General features: G+C 35.4%; 1 protein-coding gene and 1 long non-coding RNA gene across 2 annotated transcripts; both read right to left on the bottom strand.

Moving 5' to 3' along the window:
• Nucleotides 1–261: 261 nt before the first annotated feature.
• LOC126709174 (calcium-transporting ATPase 1-like) lies at nucleotides 262–13,731 on the bottom strand. Its single transcript, XM_050409287.1, has 8 exons — nucleotides 13,479–13,731; nucleotides 12,972–13,368; nucleotides 8,582–8,636; nucleotides 6,552–8,497; nucleotides 5,104–5,262; nucleotides 1,672–1,843; nucleotides 1,249–1,547; nucleotides 262–641 (listed from the first exon to the last, which is right to left on the bottom strand). The coding sequence occupies exons 2-8, from the start codon at nucleotides 13,146–13,148 to the stop codon at nucleotides 393–395; spliced, it is 3,057 nt and encodes a 1,018-aa protein (XP_050265244.1). The 5' UTR covers nucleotides 13,149–13,368; nucleotides 13,479–13,731; the 3' UTR covers nucleotides 262–392.
• A 1,596-nt stretch (nucleotides 13,732–15,327) lies between these two features.
• On the bottom strand, nucleotides 15,328–16,364 carry LOC126709175 (uncharacterized). The gene is made up of 3 exons (XR_007649328.1): nucleotides 15,813–16,364; nucleotides 15,641–15,722; nucleotides 15,328–15,544 (listed from the first exon to the last, which is right to left on the bottom strand). It is a non-coding gene; the product is annotated as an uncharacterized LOC126709175 (long non-coding RNA).
• Between the last annotated feature and the right edge of the window lie 5,171 nt (nucleotides 16,365–21,535).

Genomic DNA, 21,535 nt, shown 5'->3' with positions numbered 1-21,535 from the left:
GCAGGCAGCACAAAGCAGCTATTTTATTTCTAACCTTCAAGCTAGCCATTTAACAGTCACCCAACCCAGAATCCTAGATGACATCCATGACACTTCTCCTTTGTTACCATTTATTGGCCACTACGATTACCGAAGCATAAGACGAAATTGCTCGGTTGCCACAAGCCTAAGCAAAAATCATTCAAGTAGATAACCACATCACTTCCTGAGCATAATTAAAGATTAAAATGAATACAACCAGCAAGTAAACTACCTCAGCACTAAGAAGAACAATCATAATAGATGAACACAATATAATACAAACAACATGATCAAACAAAATTCCTCCATTCATTTAGGGTTAGAATCTAAAGAACTAAGACAGAAAAGTACCCATTCAGTTTGCCATGAACTCAGTTTAAACCCACAGGAACCATTTTTAAAGCTGCTGCTATTGGCATCCCAAGAGATCCAATTAAAATGCTAACAATCCACTGCTGCAAGCTGAGAGGGGTTGTGTTTGCAAATGCACCCAGGAACTCGATGATGATGATTTGAAAGACAACAGTGCAAGTAAGCACAAATGCAAACACATAGTTATCCATTATACCTTTGAAGACGTTTACTTTTTCCATCTCTCTAGAGCTGATCTCATTGAAAACCTGAGGAAGTCATCAGAATTCCAGTGTAAGTCACATAATCCAAGTCTTAAAATGAGGGATTGCAGAATGCAGATTAGTTCAAATCCTACTTATAATTAAGACATTTCAAATTATCCTAACTATTACTTTGAGTCGATATTGTAACTAGAGTACTATCCTTCTATATACTTCCAATTTATAAAATCAACTAAACAAGTTCATCCTGATCGAATTCCATTGATGGTTTCATATATTAAGCAAAATAAAATTCAAGCAATCAGATGAAGTATCTATCATATCTGCTTGATATGTGAGGAATCCTGATAGCATGCTCCTACTATTAACATAAGTGTGTAAACATTAAGAATCAGCCTGGTAGATCAAAATTATTTCTCAAATATTAGCAGCGATAATAATGACAATATGCCTTCACATACAACAACCACCAAGCCTTAGTCCCAAATTTTGGAGTCGGCCATAAATTCTCAAACTTCAAATATGAAAACAAAAACTTTCTGGGTCAGTTTCTGAATGTAAATTATACCATCAATGAGGGCCGTATAGAGCCAATACATCAAGGAAACACATTCCAAATTAGAATAAAATATCGTTATGGATTTAAAATTACCTGACAAAAGACAAACGAGTTGAAAATGATTGTGTTCAATATCAAATCAGAATTTGCACCACCAAGATTAAAAAATGCTTTTCCTCTTGTCTGGAGAAACCAAATTATGACAAACTGATACACAGATTGCCCCAAGATATTCCTCCACATAACATTGCTGATGAAGTTTCCTTTCCTACCAACTGGCGATCTTTTCATCAAATCATCATTCGGAGGCTCAGTGGCTAAGGCAAGTGCTCCTAGAGTATCCATGATCATGTTGACCCACAGAAGCTGAACAGCGGAAAGGGGAGTGTTTCCTGAAAGCACACATATATCCCCCAAAGAGAAAAGGGGGAATGAAAGAATAATAGTATAGGAAAAGGTTTATGCCAAAAACTTTAAATATGATACGGAAAGGAGAAACGATCTGAATTTTCTTACCTGTCAAACAGGCTGAAGAAAAGTTGACAACTAGGGCAACCACATTTACTGTTAGCTGAAACTGAACAAATTTCTGAATGTTTATGTAAACAGAACGTCCCCATTTCGCCACAGTGACAATTGTGGAGAAGTTATCATCCAAGATTATCACATCAGCACTCTCTTTTGCTACCTGAAAATTGTAAACAGGTTGTATGACAAAAGTTGTCAAGTAAGAAGATTTGAAGATGATAATAATTTGTTGACAAGAACAAAGACAGGGGCCTGAATGCAAAGACAACAATCTCAGTGACTAAGAGCCTCCAATAGCAGGAAAGTACAGTAAGATAGTCCACACAGTAACACCTCAAAGGTTATACTGGTGGAAGGTGAGGCATCAGGACCTTCAATTGACAGAAGGAGAACCCTCATGGTCAGAATTTTAAGCCTCAAATACTCCACGCTAAAAATGATAGCTTACATAAGACCAATATCTCTTTTTTATATTTTTCTTTTATTTAATAATTTGATATTTAGGTGAAGGGGAATTTGAACCCTGTATATCTCCGCTGGAAATACCTAGTGTTGGTACAAGTGTGGGGCACACTTAAGTGCAAAGGTCTTTAGAGCCTAGGCGCAAAGCACATACGCGCATTTGACTTAAGTTAAGCCTGGGAAGCACGGACGCAACGCTAGAGGAGCCGCACCTGCGTCTGACGTGGCGAAGCGCGAGGGATGCCGTTGCCCCTATGTCAATGCTGTGTCGGGCCGCATACTGCCACGTGTTTTTTTTTTTTTTTCACAACACGCGCCAATGCGGCTCAGACTCGGGCCGATTTGCACTGAATCGGGCTAATTCGCGCTGACTCGGGCGAAACCGCCAAAATGGCCGATTCAAGCCGAAATTCCAAAAATAAAAAGATGCAAAATGCACCGTTTGAACTTAATAAGAAACCCTAAACTCTCTCACGCATTCTCACTTCATCCAAACACCAAACTTTAGCTCTCTCTTACTCTGTCACTCGTCTCTCTATGCTCTCTGTAGTGTGCTCACTTTGGCTTTACTTTGCCTTCACTCACTGCCTCTCTGTCTCTGCTCTCCGTCTCCCCTGTGAGACACTCAGCCACTCAGTCACTTCATTCAAACTTCAGCCCTTTCTCACGCATTCTCAACTCAAGTATTGATATAAAGCTTTCAATCTTAGTTTGAATTGTGATTTATGAATTTGTGAATCTGTGAAGCTTTCAGTCTTGTTGATTATCTTTTATTTTGTTTTAGTTTCAAACTTGTGAGTTGTATTCTAATTTCTGAACATCATGGAATGTTTTAGTTTCAATCTTATGAGTTGTATTTAATTTATGAACATCATGTTTTAGTTATTATCTACTATTACTCATAAATTTGGTATATGTTTATATAATATGAAAAAGTATGTTTATCAATATATTAAAAATATAAATAAAAATTTTTTTAAAATTTTTTTAATCTCCAAGTATCGCTGCACCCGCACCCACCTTTTTCAAAAATTGCCGAGTCCCGCACCCGCACCCGAGTCCCGAAACGCATCCGTGCTTCATAGAGTGAAGCACACATTTTTTTTAAATAATTTAATAAATTTTAAAATAATGATTAATGGGGAATACAACAATCAAGTGATCAAATAATCATTTAAATTGAAATAAATAAAAAAATTATATATAAGCTCCTTTTTTGCAATTTTACCACAAATATTGCAAGCCAAGTCATTTTTATTTTTTTGGATCAACTAGATATGAGTGCTTCCAAGCAATATCCTTTCTTAGATCTCCGATAGCCATAATGTCCCGTGACTAATTAATAAGTACTAATATTAGTTAATAATATATTCACTTAATGACAATAAGTCTATACATTATACCATGATATTACATTATACCGTAATATTACATTATTACATTATTGTAATCTTACATTAATGTAATCTCAATACCAAAATACAACATTACATTATTTAGGAAGGAGATGACATTAAGGTGATGTGATATATTTTGTAATTTTAGATTATGATAATGTTAGAAAAATTAAAATAAATCAAAAACCTTAATGTCACATCATCGTAATATGTATCACATCAGGGACACATCACAACATACCAAACACCCTCTAAGTGCTGTGTTCAACATCAAAAACTGAAGTATCTAAAAAATTACCACAAATAAACTATATAATACTTTTTATTACATTAATGAACTAAGAACTTTAGGACATAGTAGTTTTGGTAATTGGTACCAAGTAGATATTTGAAGGGGAAAAAAATAAAATAAGAAGAAGATGGGTGGGTAAATGTCTTGGTGAGGAAAAAAAAATTAAAAATTAAAATAAAATAGAGGGGATTGTGAGTTTCAAGAAAAGTTACACTAAAAATATGTCAAATCAATGGATTATATCAATAATATTAAGATCTTATAATTACAATTCAGTTTACAATTTTTTTTTTTTTTTTTTTTTTGAAAATATAAAAAAAGCGCACCTAAAGCGCACTTCTTTGAATGCACATTGCTTTAGAGGCAAAAAGCGTTGAAGCTTAAACGGTTGGCGCTTTGCGATTAAGCACGCTTTTACCAATATTGGAAACCCCAAGAGGTGCCAACCAATTGAGTTACAACTTACAAAACTCTTGGAAAGACGACCACTGTCTATGGTCCCTTGTCCAACTCTTTTACATAACGAACACAAATCCTAATGTCCTCTTTAAGGTTCCCTTTTAGAAATACAACAATTGTATGATGCAAAAAGAAGAAAACAAACCACAAAAAAGATTATGCAGATAAGAAATAGATTTTAAGGTTCATAATTTCTTAGGTTCATATAAATCCTCAAATATTGTAAATAGCTATTATTCGATATCTTGCAATCAAAATCTTTTTTATATGAGTTGAATTCAAATTACACCTAGTATAACTTCAAGTAAAATTACAACCCTTAATATTTTTCGGTGGATGCGAATTTCGACAAATCTACCGTTAGATCACATTTTTTTCTTATACTCTCTACGCTTGCAAAATTTCAAGATAATCGAAGATTAATAAATATCTCAACCACTAAATGTTTATATTTCAAGTTTTTTTTACCTATCAAAAAAAGTTTCTAAGTTTTTTGCATTTTAAAATCATACATAAAAGAAGGGAATATAGAGTGAATGGTATATGATTACCACTGATAAAAATATACGATTCCTACCCTTTCTCTTTTCTATGTATAATCATTTTATTTTCGATTCTATGTGGTAGGGAGAGAGAGTAGTTAGCTCGCAAAAGTAATTTAAAGGGGTTGAAATATCAAAGAAAAAGATATATTTTGGATAAAACCAAAGAAGTTTACTATAACTTTTGGAAGTTGGGGCTTGCATCAGCTATATTTTTTAAGCTAAGATATTTTCTCAGAAAAATAAAGGAAAAGCAACAACATAACACCTCAGTTCCAGCAATGCCCATTGCTAGTCCAATATCTGCTTCATGAAGTGCTGGAGCATCGTTTGTACCATCACCAGTTACTGCTACAACTTCTTGCAAGGTAGTTCGTAAGTGTTTTACAAGAGTATGCTTATCCATTGGTGAAGACCGAGCCATTACCTGCATATGAAGAAATCTTTTCATTTAGCAGACAACTTTCTTTCACAGAAAGAGCCATTAATTGACAATTTCATATTTCAGTGATTGCCACTAGCTTCTAATGTCTATTGGAACCCATATCGCCCAGAACTAGAAATTTAGCATACTCATTGCTTTATTCCAATCCTTGCAATTACATACTACTACTACATTGAGATGCAGTACTTCCAAAGCAAGAGAATATGAGGATAATTAAAGTCCAACATCACAGGAACTGTAAACTGGATATAAGGAATTTGCACAAAAAATGTGGTCTGGAAATATTTTTTAAGATATCTTAAGATATCTGGTAGAGGAATGCGGTGTCCATGGCAACCTCTGGAATGGGCCATTTAGTTCAATATAAAATGTTGTACCATTTGTAGTAATCACATCAACAGTGGAAAATTTTAGATCAAACAGGGAACTAACCAGACACCACAGCAATTTGCATACTGAACTTTAGGGGTATGTTTTGTTGGAGGTGGAATATGACAGATGAAAAATAAAAGAGAGAATAGAAATGGGTGTTGTTTGGTAAGGAGAGAAGGGGAGAGAATTTTTTGATGGGGCCCAAGCATTTTCCACCCGGGCCCACAAAAAATATCTCTCCAAATTGGAGAGAAAACAAGCATGAAAAGCTTGTTGCTTGCCCAATTACCAAATTGCCCCAATTTAATGAGTCTATCTCTCTCCCTGCTTCTCTTTTGTTTCTTCTGCACAGCCACAAGCCCACAAGCAACCACATGAAACAATCAAACAACATGTCAGGTTTGTTCTTTGCCAATATATTTTTTCTTTTTTGTTTCGAGCCACTAATATATCACATATAATATATTATATTATATATTATATATAATAATAAAGGAAAATATAATGAGTACAAAAAAATAATAATTAATATATTACATTATATATAATGTTATTTTATTAATTTTAATTAAAAATAATTAATATTTTCTTCTTATTTAATGAGTACAAAGAAATTATATTTTTTTTGACAAAGAAATTATATTTTACATATTATATACTAAGGACATAGTAGTAAATTTATATGAACTACATTTTCTATCCTCCCACTTTTCTCCACAACCAAGCAAAAATGATTTATATCCCTCCACTTTTCCATATCTCCAACCAAACACACATTGAGAGAAAACTAAATTGTTTCCATCCTCCCAACCAAACAGACCTAATGGCCATGAGAAACCATTTACCCCTAGATTCCAGCCCAAGAATGCACCAAATATTGACAAAACAATGTAAATCACCTGAAGTCTTGGAATAATTTCACACAATTCCTCCTCACTTGTCTCACGGAATACTGGGCCTTCAATTGCTATACCGTCACTGGTCAAAATTCCACATTCTCGAGCAATTGCCTTCGCAGTGTTTATGTTGTCTCCAGTAACCATCCGAACAGTTATACCAGCAGACCTACAAATTTCAACAGACTCCCTCACACCGGGGCGAACTGGATCTTTAATACCTACAATTCCTATACATGTGTACCCTTTAATTGGTAGACTTTCAGCAGAAAATTCATTTTCAATTTCCATATAAGCAAGGCATAGAGTTCGAAGAGCTTCACTAGCAAATTGTTCAATCGTATCCTTCAAATAATCACGGGATGCCTCGATGAAAACAATATCACCATTTGAGTCTATGACTCTATCACAAGCCTCTAAAATTATTTCAGAAGCGCCTTTACAGTGTACCCTGTGACCAACACCAGGAACCTCTAGAAGTACTGCCATTCGCTTCTTAGCAGAATTGAAGGGCTCAACTTTCACAATGTTCAATGTTTTTCGTTCTAACTGAAAATCCCCACCGAGCAACAGCCCAAATTCCAAAAGAGCAGTCTCAGTGGGTGATCCCAGGATCTCAACTTCTCCATCTTTGTTTTTAACAATTTCTCCTCCAGTGTTATTAAATATTGATTGTAGTAGGATTCTCAAACCAGTACTAGGAATTTCAGAGCAAATACCAGAAGTCTCTTTAGAGCTGCCTACTTCCATGATCTTCCCACAAATGCAAGCTTTCACAACAGTCATATGGTTAGTAGTTAGAGTCCCAGTCTTGTCACTACAGATACTTGTGGCAGATCCCATTGTCTCACAAGCAGCCAAATGACGGACAAGTGCCTTATCATTCATCATTTTCTTCATGGCAAAGGCAAGGCTTAGCGTCACGGCCAAAGGCAGCCCTTCAGGAACAGCAACAACAACTATTGTAACAGCAACAGCAAAGAATTCCAGAATTTCCTTTGCATCATCTCCAGACCAGCTCCAGTGGGAGCCTTCTTGCAGCTTGCGGCTAAAAAGTCCTTGCACCAAAACAGCAAAAGTAACAATGGCAAAATACAGTCCTATCTTTCCAATAATGGTTGCCACACCATTAAGTTTGACCTGCAATGGGGTCTCATCATCTCCTCCTTCACTAAGAGTAGCCAACAGTTTACCCCACTGAGTTCTCATTCCGACAGTAGTCACAAGCATCTTGCATGATCCATCCTGAACTTTAGTTCCTGACAGAAGAAATGGCTTATCATTATTGACATCAACTGGTTCACTCTCTCCTGTTAAACTGGATTCATTTATCAACACTGAAAACCCAGAAACAAAAAGTCCATCTGCTGGGACCAGATCTCCAATAGCAAGATGAACAATATCACCAGGAAGTAAATCATATATTGATATCTTTTGTCTAAATCCGTTTCTGGTGACCTGGATTGTAATTTTCTTCTTCTCCCTGTCCAAATCCTTAAACTGTAAAGATTGTTTATAATCACTCGTGGCAGTGACAAATACAACAAGCAAAATGCTGGCAACAATTCCAAGTCCATCATGAGCACCCTTAGGCCATCCTTCCATGGTTATTCCAACAAGAAGAGAGACAAGAGCACAAACAGCAAGTATCATAAGAGTCATATCTTGAAGGGCTTCCCACACAAAGACCCAAAAACCTCGTGCTGGGCTTTCAGCAAATTTATTAATTCCAAAAATCTCTTTTCTTTGATCCAACAACTTATTAGAAGTTGGAATGCCATTGTTCACTGATGTTGCAAGCTTGTTTATAATACCCTCAACACCACCATGTATTTTTAGTTTCTTCACATCACGGCCTTCAACAATGGATGCCAACTCATCAGCACAAATTTCAAAACCTGCATCTTGGACTTCCCTTGGTACGATGTACTCACTGGATAAAGTTAGACCTACAGGCGTTGAAGGTGGAGTCAACATTTAGAAGTATAACCATAATATCAAAAAATTTTATTCGAGCAGGTTAAGACTCTTACCATTGATAAACTGAAGTGCAGCTTGTGAAACCAAAACTGCAACTCTAAACTTCTCCTATAAGGTTCCAACACAAAAAGAAAGAAAAGAACATAAAAAAATAAAAAAAATAAAAAGCAGGAATGTAATTGAAATGACCCAATCTATTTCTTCAATTGTCAAAAAAACTTGTACTTCCAATTATTCTGAGAAGTTCAATCTTGTTTCTCATTATTCTGCATTTGAATTAATTATTCTAATAATCATATAACCATAATTTCAATGCAACATAATTTCTTTTATGAATTTTATGGATCTGCTTGAAAATTTTCAAGAGAATGCAGACAAGTTCCCATCTGGAAGGACCATACAAGTATGATTATCAAAGAATCAAAGTTTGGATGCACCATGGTGCTCAAAATTCTTGGGTTCTCCTTAGAAGTCTAATGCAGCTAGTATCAAAATTAGTGGCAAATGCTTATGTGACTAGTATATCCTGTTGGCAAAATTCTACTGCACGTACTTACTAAAAGGCACCAATTTCCAAGTCAAGATTGAAGATAGTAACATCACCCACCCAATGGGATCTATAATTTCACACCTGGTTACAGTGGTTCAAATATTTTATATGACTTACAGCATGCAGAGCATACTGTACAACAATTCTCACTATTAATCAAACTCCTATGAGCAATTGACCCCACCCACTAGAACCAGTTACCGGATAATCTAGGGGCTTTTCACTCCTAACAAGCTAAGCAGTTTATCCACATGCCCAAGAGGCACATATTGGAAAATATTAATCTTTTCTTTCCCCATTTACTTTATCATGCTTATTGTAGGTGGATGAAATTTCAGAAAAGAGATTGAACTGCAACAAGGACTTTGACAATAAGCAAGCTGTGATGGACCTTACTAAACCAAACTCCTTTTGACCAAACTGATCACTTGCTAAGGAAGAATACCTTAGACCACCCCAAGGGGGTTGAGCCAAAGAGGCTCTGATGGTTACCCCTTTCTTTTCTTTTGGTGAGTGAAGGAATATTTATAGAGCATGTGGGAGGAAATTTTAGCAGGAAATTGCCCTAAACCTAGGTAGTAGACCTACTAGGTAGTTGGCTGAAGAGATGTGTTTTAGGATAATAGCTCAGCAGACCCGCTAGCTGATTTTCTATCAAGTTGGGTCAGCCGAAGGGATGTTGCTTAGTAGCATCGAATGCAATGGTTAGTTGTTAAGGCACAATAAATGTTAATTCCAGGGCTAGTGAGCACTTGTTTTGAGGATTACTAAATTGACCGGTCAACTTACGTCATTACGTCATTAACCAAAGCGAATGTTTGTCGTCCTATGTCGTCGACCTAAGTAGAAGTAGTCAGTCGACCTACATCATTGATCTAAGCAGATATAGGCTGTGTTTGTTTTGACCAAAAAGACTTTATAGAAAACATTTAACATCAAGTCAGGTGTTTGGGTTGATTGAAAAATTCGGTCAACCTCCATTGACTGGAAAATAGGGCCAGTTTTGGTGTAAAATGAATTACACTTATTTTCCCTAATTTCATTTTCCACCTCTCACTCACACTCACCCATCTGAACCAAAGAGAGAGAGGAGACTCACCAAGAGCTTGAACAAGATGAAGGAGAGAGCACAGAGCAATCGAACCAGCCGCAGCGACCCACTCATGAGTCAATCGGACAACTGTGAACCACACAAAAACCGATCGGATCACTATGACCCACCCACAAACGACAACCACCAAGACCACCCATCCAACGATCTGGCTCCCTCAAGTTCAGCGCCGTCTCTACCAACTCTAGATCGAACCACGGATCTTGTCGTCGTTGCCTCAAGCTCGACACCGTCGCCTGAAGTTCGTTATTACTACCTTCAAATCCAACCAACAAGATCTGGCACCGCCCTTACCTCTCTCTCTCTCTCAATCTATCTCTCTCTCTCCCTCCCTCACAATCGGAGTCTAGTTTGAGAACGATTGAATTTTATTGGTTTTGGTTTTTGTTTCTTTGGTTTATATATTGGGATTTTCTATTATAATATTTGTTTGGAAGCTAAGAAAATGTGAGAAACTAGTAGAAAATGTGTTTTCTAGAGCATTTTCAGGAACACAACCAAACACCTTAAAATATTTTCCAAAGCATTTTTTAGGATGCAGTCAAACACCTTAAAATATTCTCTGATAAGACACTTTGAAAACATTTTACTTTGAGCGGACATTGATTGACCTACACCATCGACCTAAGTAGAAGTTTACCATCCTACGTGGCTGGCTTGGTACACACCTTCCTCATCCTATCAACACCAACCCCCCACAGTAGCCCCCAATTTTCACTTGTCTAAGCCAAGCAAGGGAAGTGGAAGATGAAGTTGTACCTACTTAGGTGGTTTCATTATTCTCCTAGTGCAAGGTTGTGTGGTTGAGATCATAGAGAAGGGCTTTTGTGCTTTTGCAGAGGAGGGCTTTTGTGCCTTTGCAGAGGACGGATTTCGTGCTCCCTTTGAGGAGAGCTTTTATGCCTTCGCAAAGGAGGGTTTTGTGCCTTCTTGTGTGATGAGGCGGAACTAACTAGTGAAGCTTATATGACTAGGGCGAAACCGATGCTAATGAGGCCAATCTAGATCTTGAGGGTGACCTAGTGGGTGAGGCGGAACTAACTAGTGAAGCTTATATGACTAGGGCGAAACCGATGCTAATGAGGCCAATCTAGATCTTGAGGGTGACCTAGTGGGTGAGGCGGATTTGGCTAGTAACACTAAATTCACCAGTGAAGGTGAGCCAAAGTTGGTAAGGCCAATCTGGCAAGTTGGGTGGGGAGGCCTAACCGAAGCTGGTGAGGTCGAACTGAAGATGGGACTTGTGAATTGAGGCCGATTTGGCTCCAGAGGATGACCTAACTAGTCAAGCTGAACTTACTTGTGAGGCTAATCTAGCTAGTGGAGTCTTACTAATTGGTGAGGTTGAACGGAAGTTTGTGAGGCCAATTTGGTTGGTGGCCCAAATTGATTGGTGAGGTCGAACCAAAGCTGGTAAGGTCAATTTGGCTCCTAAGGGTGAGACTCGCGTGGGATAAATTGGGTTACCACGACATAGACCTTAAGTCGAATTTTTTTGACCTACAGTTTCTATAGATGATACCACTTGTAGGTGGGTAAAATTTCAAAGAAGAAATAAAACTACAACAAGGGATTCAACCCCAACCAAATTGTGATGGAACTTTGACCGAATCGAACTCCTCTTGACTAACTGATCACCTACTAAGGAAGAAGACCTTAAACCCACCAATACCTCCCAAAGGAAGGTGGCCAAGGAAACTAGTGAAAAACTAGTGGAGAGGAGAGAAACATAGAGCATGTGGGAGGAATTTTTGGCATAGATCTTGCCTCTTTCTTTTCTTTTGATGAATGAAGGGAGTATTTATAGAGCATGTGGGAAAAATTTTTGGCAAGAAATTTCCCTAAAACCAAGTAGTAGACCTGCCAGTTGGTTGTCTATCAGGTCAAGTCAGCTGAAGGAGCATGTCAAGGCAAGAAATCAATAGATCTGCTAGCTAGTTGATTGTAAGGTTAGGTCAGATCAACTGAGAGATGTTGCTCAGTATCATTAAATGCAATGGTTGGTTGTTAGTATGCAATAAATGTTGATAGAAGGAGGATTAGTGGGCACTTCTTTTGAAGATTACTATATTGACCGGTCCAACAAAGTTGTCAATCTAAGCAAATATAAATCTACCTACGATTGGACCTAAGCCGATATAACCTGACATACGATGTCAATCTAAGGGGATGTTGGTTGACCTATGTTATCGACCTAAGTAGAAGCTGGATGAATCAACCTAAGCGAAAGCTAGCCTACCTACGTGGTTGGCCGGATACACCTTCCTTGGACCACCTTCAAGACCAGTTACGCTCAATCTTACATGAGGATGTCCATTTGAAATTCATTTCTATTATGAATATCAATAATGAGAAATGTTATTTCCAAAATATTTTCACAACAAATCCTAAGTAGTGGCAGGTTATTACTAGTTATTGTTGGTAGCAAAAAAGTAATTTCAATAGTTTGTTCAAATTACAAATAATAACAATTTACCATTTCGGATTTGTCATGAAAGTATCACCTACGCTAGCAATTCTATGTTAATAAAATTTCTACATAAGTAGATAAACTACTTAAAATGTAAAGCTATTGGCAATTAGGCATGTCAAAAAAGGAAACCAATGGATTCATCTATTGTAATAGGAAGCAGAACTAAAAAAAAGACATTGATGATTTGATATGCACTTCTTTTATTAACCATCTAAAACATGAAAAACAAAATAAATCAAACCAAAAAAATTTCTACCAAAAACTTTTTTGATTAACGAACCAGAAATGAAATTCAGCAAGTGGTAGAACCTGATTGGAGCGTCGAATAGCCTGAGCCTCAAATCGCTTAGAGAGATTAGCAGTGAATCGGAATCTCCGTTTAGGGTTCTTCACTAGCCAGCAGAGATTCCTCCATCTCTGAAGCGCCTCCTCCGACGAATTCTTGCCCTTCACATCCCCAAAGTTCTCGTTCAAGTAGTTCTCCATAGATCTCACGCCCTCCACACTTTCAGCAACACCAAGCTCTTCTTCTAATATATATACACAAAACTTGGCTTTGCCTTAACCTCGTTAAAAGCACAGTGAAATCAAGGATTCCAGAGGAAGCTTTCAGGCAAAATTCGTAGAATAAAGGAGTCGTATCAACTGTTAGAAAACGAGTGTTGTAGACGTCTGAAAAGAATCGGATTCCAAATTGCTGTTTGATCTGACAGGAGAGAAAGAAAGCAACGCGTTAAATTTATATCTGATATTACTTTTACCTAACAAGTACGACTCTTCTGACAAAAGCAAGAGAAAACGACCGGAATACACTACCAAAAGTCTTTTGAGATTCATTTCAAGCACACTTTCAAGTATTTTAGACACATTTACTCAATCGTCTCTGTCAAATACCACAAATTTTCTTCAGATATTCTTTTTGTGTGATAAATGATTTATGCGTTCTCTTTTCTTTCTAGATCTGTAATGATGCGCTTGAAACTTGGTAGAAGGCACGAAGGAGGTCTAGGTTAGACAATCTGAAGATGTTTATAGAGAGAGGAATCCGTAAGTAGTACAGCTTCAGCACTGAGTGGGAGAAATAAAATGAAAATATCTTCTTTTTTTTTTTTTTTGGGTTAAGAAAATGAAAATATCTATTTCAAAACCGCGTGGCTCAAAGTAGAAACCGCGTGAAAGCGTCAATTTAATATTAATATATATATATATATATATTTTTTTTTTTTATAGCTCGTGATGGCTGCTATGCTTGATTCTCGGGGGTCCACGTGGGTTTTTAACCCAATTGCAGGTCCACAGAGTGTGACGTGCGTGAGATCCACGGGACCGCAAAACGTTTTTCAAATTTAAATTTTGAAGTTTCTCAAAAAAAAAAATTTAAATTAAATTTTGAAAAAATCTTGTGTCACAGACTCACGATCACACCATTAGTGATGAGTTGTGGTCGACAGAAGATAGAAGGGTGATGGTAAATCTATATGAGGACACTTTTCACCGACTATGAGCATGTTTGGATCCACGGTTGAGTTTTTGGATCTGCGTTTTTGTTTTTTTTTTTTTTTTTTTTTTTGGTTTTCACGCGTTTTTGGAGTATTGCGGTTACTGTAATAAACAGTAACCGCAAATCTTAACTTTCTGCAGTAAACAGTACACATGTGCACTGTTTACGGACCCACAAATTTCATTTTTTATCAATTTTTTCATTAAAAATAGGTCTCACAGTACTATTCACACATTTAAAAATTATTTTGCTACAGTATTTTCCGTTTTCAGTTTTCAATTTCAACAAAATAAATTCTATCCAAACACACTATATAACTCCCCATATAGATGAATTGTGGTTAATGTAGTACAAGAATTACTCTTTAAATTTTAGAGAAAATTAAAACTTATACCAATTTAAAATTTGAAACTTTACATGATATTTGACCGAAATTTAAATTTTAATTATCTATTTATGGTTTGAAAATTTGAAATTTTATGATATAAGTATTCCGTTGAAATATTTTTTATCTTATTTGATTTTATATTTTTTATATTTTTGAAGAAAAAAGACATAAAAATAGTGGAAAATTATGTCCTGAATGGAATAACAACTAAAACACCGAAAATTATGACCTATATGGTATGACAACTCAAACACATTGTTTTCAGTTTTTAAACAACATTACTTTTCAGACAACAAAATATATACCATCCATTCCCTTGCTGTGATAATCACTCTACAAGAATAAGTGTTTGTAGAGTGTAGAGGGTAAGGGTCGAGGTTCAAATCTCCAGGAGGGAGTTTCACACACATATATACTTAGATTATACTAGAGTAAAATTCTATCTTGTATTAAAAAAAAAAAAAAAAACAACAACAAAAAAATATATGTTTTTAAGTACATATACCAAACATATATGAAAAATACTAATGTTAAGAATTCAGTTAAAAAATAATTTATGAAAAAAGAAAAAAATTAATATTTTGACAATTTTTTTTCATTTTCTATAAAAGTGATGTCAACTTTCCTAAAATGAATTATTAGGACACTCATTAACATAACCCAACATATATTTAGCAATATTTTTAACAAACATGGATTAAGAAATCTAATTGGACTAACCTCGTGCAGATAAGTTATTAGTGGAGATGTTCATCAAAAAAAAAAGTTATTAGTGGAGATAAGTTATTAATTCTGTTCCGTTCTGGTCAGAACGGCCGGAAAATACCATTCTGGTATGCAAACCGGAACGAGAAACCCCCTATTCAACCTTGGATTAAATTCCGAGTCATTACTGTCAATTTCGGCCATTTCGAGCTATTTCGGTGAATTCCGGCCGAAACTCCTCTTCATCTTTTTTATTCCTTCACCATAAACGTGAACTCCAGATCAGATCTGCTACCAAATCATTTCAGAGGAAAAATAAATAAATAAATAAATAAAAAAGAAGAAGAAGAAGAGAACAAAAGCTCAAGTTTTGGCTGCAGTAACCCGTTTGAAATTGTCTTCTTCAGTTTTACAATGGGCACTACTTCGAAATTGGTCTTCTTCAGTTCTGCAATTTGCACTACTGCTGCGTTTTTCAAAGACATAAAGTGAGGAATAAAATATAACTGATAAGATTTTGAAATGAGGAACAGGAGTAGAGAACTCAATGACGCACCTGGCACTGGCAGATGGTGAGTGGAGTTTAAGTTGAAGGGAAGCTTCTAGGAAGCTTCATGGTTTATCAAGTATCCCACTATTACTTTTACATAACGGGTAATGACTCTTCTGCCAAAAGCAAGAGAAAAGGACCGGAATACACTACCAAGTCTTTTGAGATTTCAAATTTTTTCAGATTTTTTTTTGGTGTGATAAATGATTTCTGTGTTCTCTTTTCTTTAAATCTGTAATGATGTGCCTGAAATTTGGTAGAAGGCAGTATAGCTTCAGCACTAAGTGGCATGAGGAATGGGGCGGAAATTTTAAAGGAAATAAAATGAAAATATCTATTTCAAAACCGCGTGGCGCAAAGTAGAAACCGCGTGACAGCGTCGATTTAATATTAACATTTTTTTTTTTAATTAAAGCTCGTAATGGCAGCTATAAGTGATTCCCGGGGGTCCCATGTGGGTGGGTTTTTAACCCAATTGCGTGTCCATAGAGTGCGACGTGCGTGAGATCCACAAAACGTTTTTCAAATTTAAAATTTGAAAAAATCTTGTGCCACACCAAAAGATACAATATTAGTGGCAAGTTATAGTCGATAGAAAGGATGATGATGTATCTATATGAGGACACTCTTCCTATCAATTATAACTCGTCACATGGATGAATTATCATCAATGTTATGTTTTTTGATGTAGCACAAGAATTACTCCTAAATTTTAGGACAAATTAAAACTTAGGCGAGACTACACAATTGGTCCCTGAAGTTTACCCAATGTGCGCAATTAGTCCCTCAAGTTTAAAGCGAGTACAATTAGTCTCTTAAGTTTTAAATCTGAGTTGTATTGGTCTTTTCACTAACTTCTGTTAACGGTATTAATTACGTGGCTAATTTCACAATGACTTGACATTTTCTTTAATGATGTGGCATATTTTTAATTAAAAAATTACAAACTAATTGAGAAAAAATATTAACCAGTGTTTACCAAAAAAAAAAAATTCTATATTTTCTACCTACTGTAAAAACCCACAACGAGAGAGAAAGGGAGAGAGGAAAGAAATCAAACCCTAGCCCGCCTGAAATTCCATGCCCTAGCCACCGCCGGTAATAGTCCAAACCGTAGCTGTCGCCGGCGACAGCACAACAGCTAGCAGCCGCCGACGACAACCACTACCCTAGTAGCCGCCGGTGACAGCCACTGACTCGCCTCCCTCATCCTCTCGCACAACACCAAATCCTGAATCAGCTACTCTTACCTTTACTGACCCATCAAGGAATTAAATAAAAGAGACTCAAAAAAGAAAATTAAAAACAAAAGCTACCCAGTTCCAAAAATCTCCATAGCTCAGCAATAGAACAATAATAATAGAAATATCACCCCTTAAAAATAAAAAAATAAAAAAATAAAAAAATAAAAAAAACAACTGGGTCTCAAAGTACAGCCTCAAACAGGTTTTCTTGTAAGTTTAGTAAAAGATAAAAAAAAGACAAGAAAATAATGCTCCTGACATGGTTGTGCGAGAGGATGAGAGAGGCGAGTCAGTGGCTGTCACCAGTGGCTGCTAGGGTAGTGGCTGTCGTCGGCGACTGCTAGCTGTTGTGCTATCGCCGGCGACAGCTACGGCTTGGACTATTACCGGCGGCGGCTAGGGCATGGAATTTCAGGTGGGTTGGGGTTTGATTTCTTTCATCTCTCCCTTTCTCTCTCGTGGGTTTTTACAATAGACAAAAAATATAGAATTTTTGTTTGGTAAACACCGGTTAATATTTTTTCTCAGTTAGTTTGTAATTTTTTAATTAAAAATATGCCACATCATTAAAAAAAATGCCAAGTCATTGTGAAGTTAGCCACGTAAGTAACACCGTTAACAGAAGTTAGTGAAAGGACCAATACAACTCAGATTTAAAACTTAAGGGACTAATTGTGCTCGCTATAAACTTGAGGGACTAATTGCGCACACAAGGTAAACTTCAGGGACCAATAATGTAGTTTCGCCTAAAACTTATTCCGATTTAAAATTTGAAACTTTGCTTGTACAATATTTGACAGAAATTTATTGAAATTTAAATTGTTTATTTATAATTTGAAAATTTGATATCTTAATTAAGTAAGTATTCCGGTGAATTATTTTTTATCTTATTTGATCCTATATTTTTAGTTTTTTTTTTTTTTTTTTTTTGAAGAAAAGAGACATAAAAGTATAAGAAAATTATGGCTCATTTGGTATGGCAACTCAAACACTTGTTTTCAATTTTTAAATAACATTACAAGTATTTCACATATTTTTTTATCTACACATATTTCTACAAATATTTTCAAACAACAAAACATATATATATATATATATATTTTTTAGGACAAAACATATATATTTAAGTACATGTACCAAACATATATTTAGCAATATTTTTAGCAAACGCTGAATTAAAGAATTCTAATTGGACTAACCTCGCGCAGATAAGTTATTAATTCTGTTCCGTTCTGCCAAAAAATACCATTTTGGTATGCAAACCGGAACGAGAACCCCCCTACTCCACCTTGGATTAAATTCCGAGTCATTACAATCAATTTCGGCCATTTCGGGCTATTTCGATGAATTCCGGCCGAAACTCCTCTTTTTTTTATTCCTTCACCATAAAGGTGAACTCCAGATCAGATCTGCTGCCAAAACATTTTAGAGGGAAAAAAAAAAAAAAAAAAGAAAGATAAGAAGAAGAGAACAAAAACTCAAGTTTTGGCTGCAGTAACCCGTTTGAAACTGCCTTCTTCAGTTTTACAATCTCCACTACTGTGAAATTGGTCTTCTTCAGTTCTACAATCTGCACTACAGCTGTGTTTCTAAACTTTCAAAGACGTTGGGTGTATTATTTTACTATAATTAAAAAATTATTGTTAAAAGTCTCGTAAATAAAAGGAAAAGTAAATTGAAATAATATAGTAAAATTTTAAATAATAAAAAAAAATATAATAGAATCCATAAATAATAATAAAAATAAATTAAATAGTGATATAATTTTAATTTTTCATCCACGTGGACCACTTCCAAATGCACACATAAAGTGAGGAATAAAATATAACTGATAAGATTTTGAAACGCGGAATAGGAGTAGAGAAATCAATGATGCACTGACAGATGGTGAGTGGAGTTTAAGTTGAAAGGATGCTTCTAGGAAACTTCGTGGTTTATAAGTATCCCACTATGTTTGTTTATTTACCAAAAAAATCTCCAAACTTTTTAATATATCTTCTTTAAAAAATCACTTTATTATTATGATTTTCTTTTAAAAAACTATATTAAATTCATTAGTTTATAACATTTAGCTTAATAATAGAAATAAATAATAATTTTTTTTATTAATTATATATATTTATAGAACGGTAAATTCTCAAAATACGCCAATACCAGAAATAGATCAATATCGAAATATTCTGATCTAATAAATAAATCGAAACGGCACTAAAATTATATTCATAAGATTAATCTATACTATCATTTAAGATGTAGATTAAATATTTTTTTATTCCAAAATATATTTATAGTCTAAGTTTAAGTAGAGCAAAGCATAAAATATTGCCTACATAATAAGACTTTTTTTTTTCAAAATTAATCTGAACTCCAAATTTATTTTGTCAACAATTTAATTTATTATCCTTTACCAAAAAAAATAGAAGATTATGGTTTAAAAACAGGACCGGTGCAACGGGAATCGGACACCAATCTGGTTCAGTTATCATTAAAATCCGAAAATTAAAGGAAAATCAAGAAAAACCGTAAACCGCAAATTCAACTGGAAAAACCAAGAAGAATAAGAATAAAAAACTAGAAATTTTTTTTTTTGAACAGAAAGAAAAACTAGAATAAAATGGTACAAAACTACAAACTTCTTAGATCTGCACTGATGAGATTGGGGAAAATCTCAGATCTGTGGGGAAAATAAAATTTCTTTTTAAAAAAAAAAGATACTACTTTCGGATGATATGTATGAGAAAGCTATGCTTTGAGCTTTGACTGGAATAATATGTTTAGGAAGACGATCAAGAACTTATCTTGTGAAAGAGCCTTAAGGCTTGAGAGAGAGGGAGAGAGAGACAGCAGGTGAGAGGATGTGTACTCCACTGCATTACCGAAAAAAGTGTGGGGAAAGAAAAGTGAAGTAAAAGGGGCTTTAATCAGATTTGATGGTAAGCAGATAAAAAAAGAAAACAAGAGTAAACGTGTTTGACTAGGAAAGTGGTATGAAAGTGGAAATGGAATCAATGATTGTCTAGTCATTTACGTTTTTTATTTTTAATAAATAGTTAATAGTTAATAGTTAAAGTTAAACTATTGGGTAATTAAGCTATTATTCATTAATTTATATATATCCATATATATACACTAGCAGCTCATAAGCGTTTTTTTTTTTATATATAAGTTAAACTTTTAACCAAAATTTTAGGGGAGTGATGAATGTTTAAAAAGTAAATAGAAAAATACATTTCTCAAAGAGGGGAAGATACATAATAAGATAAAATTAGAGGAAATTAATGGAATTGTGGGAAGAGCTTGAAAATGAGACATTAAAGTTATGATAAACAAATAATAGGAGATTAAGATTGCGTCTGGCTCTATGTAAATCAAATTCTGAGTGTAAAATGAATGCAGGAGAAAGTGAATTCCCGTATGAAAAATGAAATCTGGGTATTTTGTTCTGCAATGAAAAATAGTCCAGAAAACGATTTCTGGTGTTTGGTAACATTCTAAAAATGCTATTTTCCTACAAATTTTTCACATTTTCTCAGCTCCCAAACAAATTTTATGACAAAAAAATTCAAAATATACACTTAACACAACCAAAAATCAAAATAAAAACATTTTTTATTCACAAACTCGATGAAAGGAGGAAGAAATAGTGAGAGATTGAGGGAAAGACAGATAGATCGGGAAAGAGAGGATCGGAGTGGACGGAGGCGACGGCGGCCAGATCGAGTGGGTTTGGTGCTGGAGTGGAGTGGGCTGGTAGTCTGTGGCAGCCAGATCAGCGACGTTGAGTAAGAGGGAGAAGAAGAGTTGAGGAAGAAGAGAGAAAAAAGCTGAAGCTTGGCCGACGCGTGATCTGGGCGGTGAGGGTGGCCGTGGTGGCGGCAAGATCTGGGCTGGTCGGAGCTTGGCTGGGTTGGCTAAAGCTTGGCTGAGGTGAGCTTGGAGATGGGTTTTAGACCATGTGAGGAGTGTCCTTGAGCTTTCTCTCTTCGAGTGTGGTGTCTAGAAATGATTTGAAGGTAAAATCAAAGCGTAAATAATTTTACGCTTTTAGTGGGTTATTTTACGATCAACAAGCAGCTAAATTTCTATTTGACCGTATTTTATTGGGGTACCAAACACACACAAGGGTGTAAAATAGTTTCCTAAAAACGTTTTTATGTGAAACAAACGCAACCTAAATCAAACATGAGACTAGTTCAAAGAAAAGGAAAATACAATGAAAAATATAATGTAATAATTAAAATAATATCAAAGGAAATGCACATTTCTCAATGAAGAGTTGGTGATGAATTGAAAAAAAAAAATGAGGAAATCAAAGTTTTTGTGCAAATAAAGTAAAAACTGAAACGTGAAATATATACAAATAGAGCAAGGATTTTAAAGCTTGTAGTGGTTGATAACTTTTTTTTTTTTTTGGGACGAGATGAGGGAGTAAGAAATTTAAACATAAATAAAATAGGTGATTAAACACGTGTGCGCTAGATAATG

Source organism: Quercus robur, chromosome 12 (assembly GCF_932294415.1).
Source record: "Quercus robur chromosome 12, dhQueRobu3.1, whole genome shotgun sequence".
Lineage (NCBI taxonomy): Eukaryota > Viridiplantae > Streptophyta > Magnoliopsida > Fagales > Fagaceae > Quercus > Quercus robur.
Note: the sequence above shows the minus strand (reverse complement) of the source record. Positions and strands in the feature narration are given on the sequence as shown.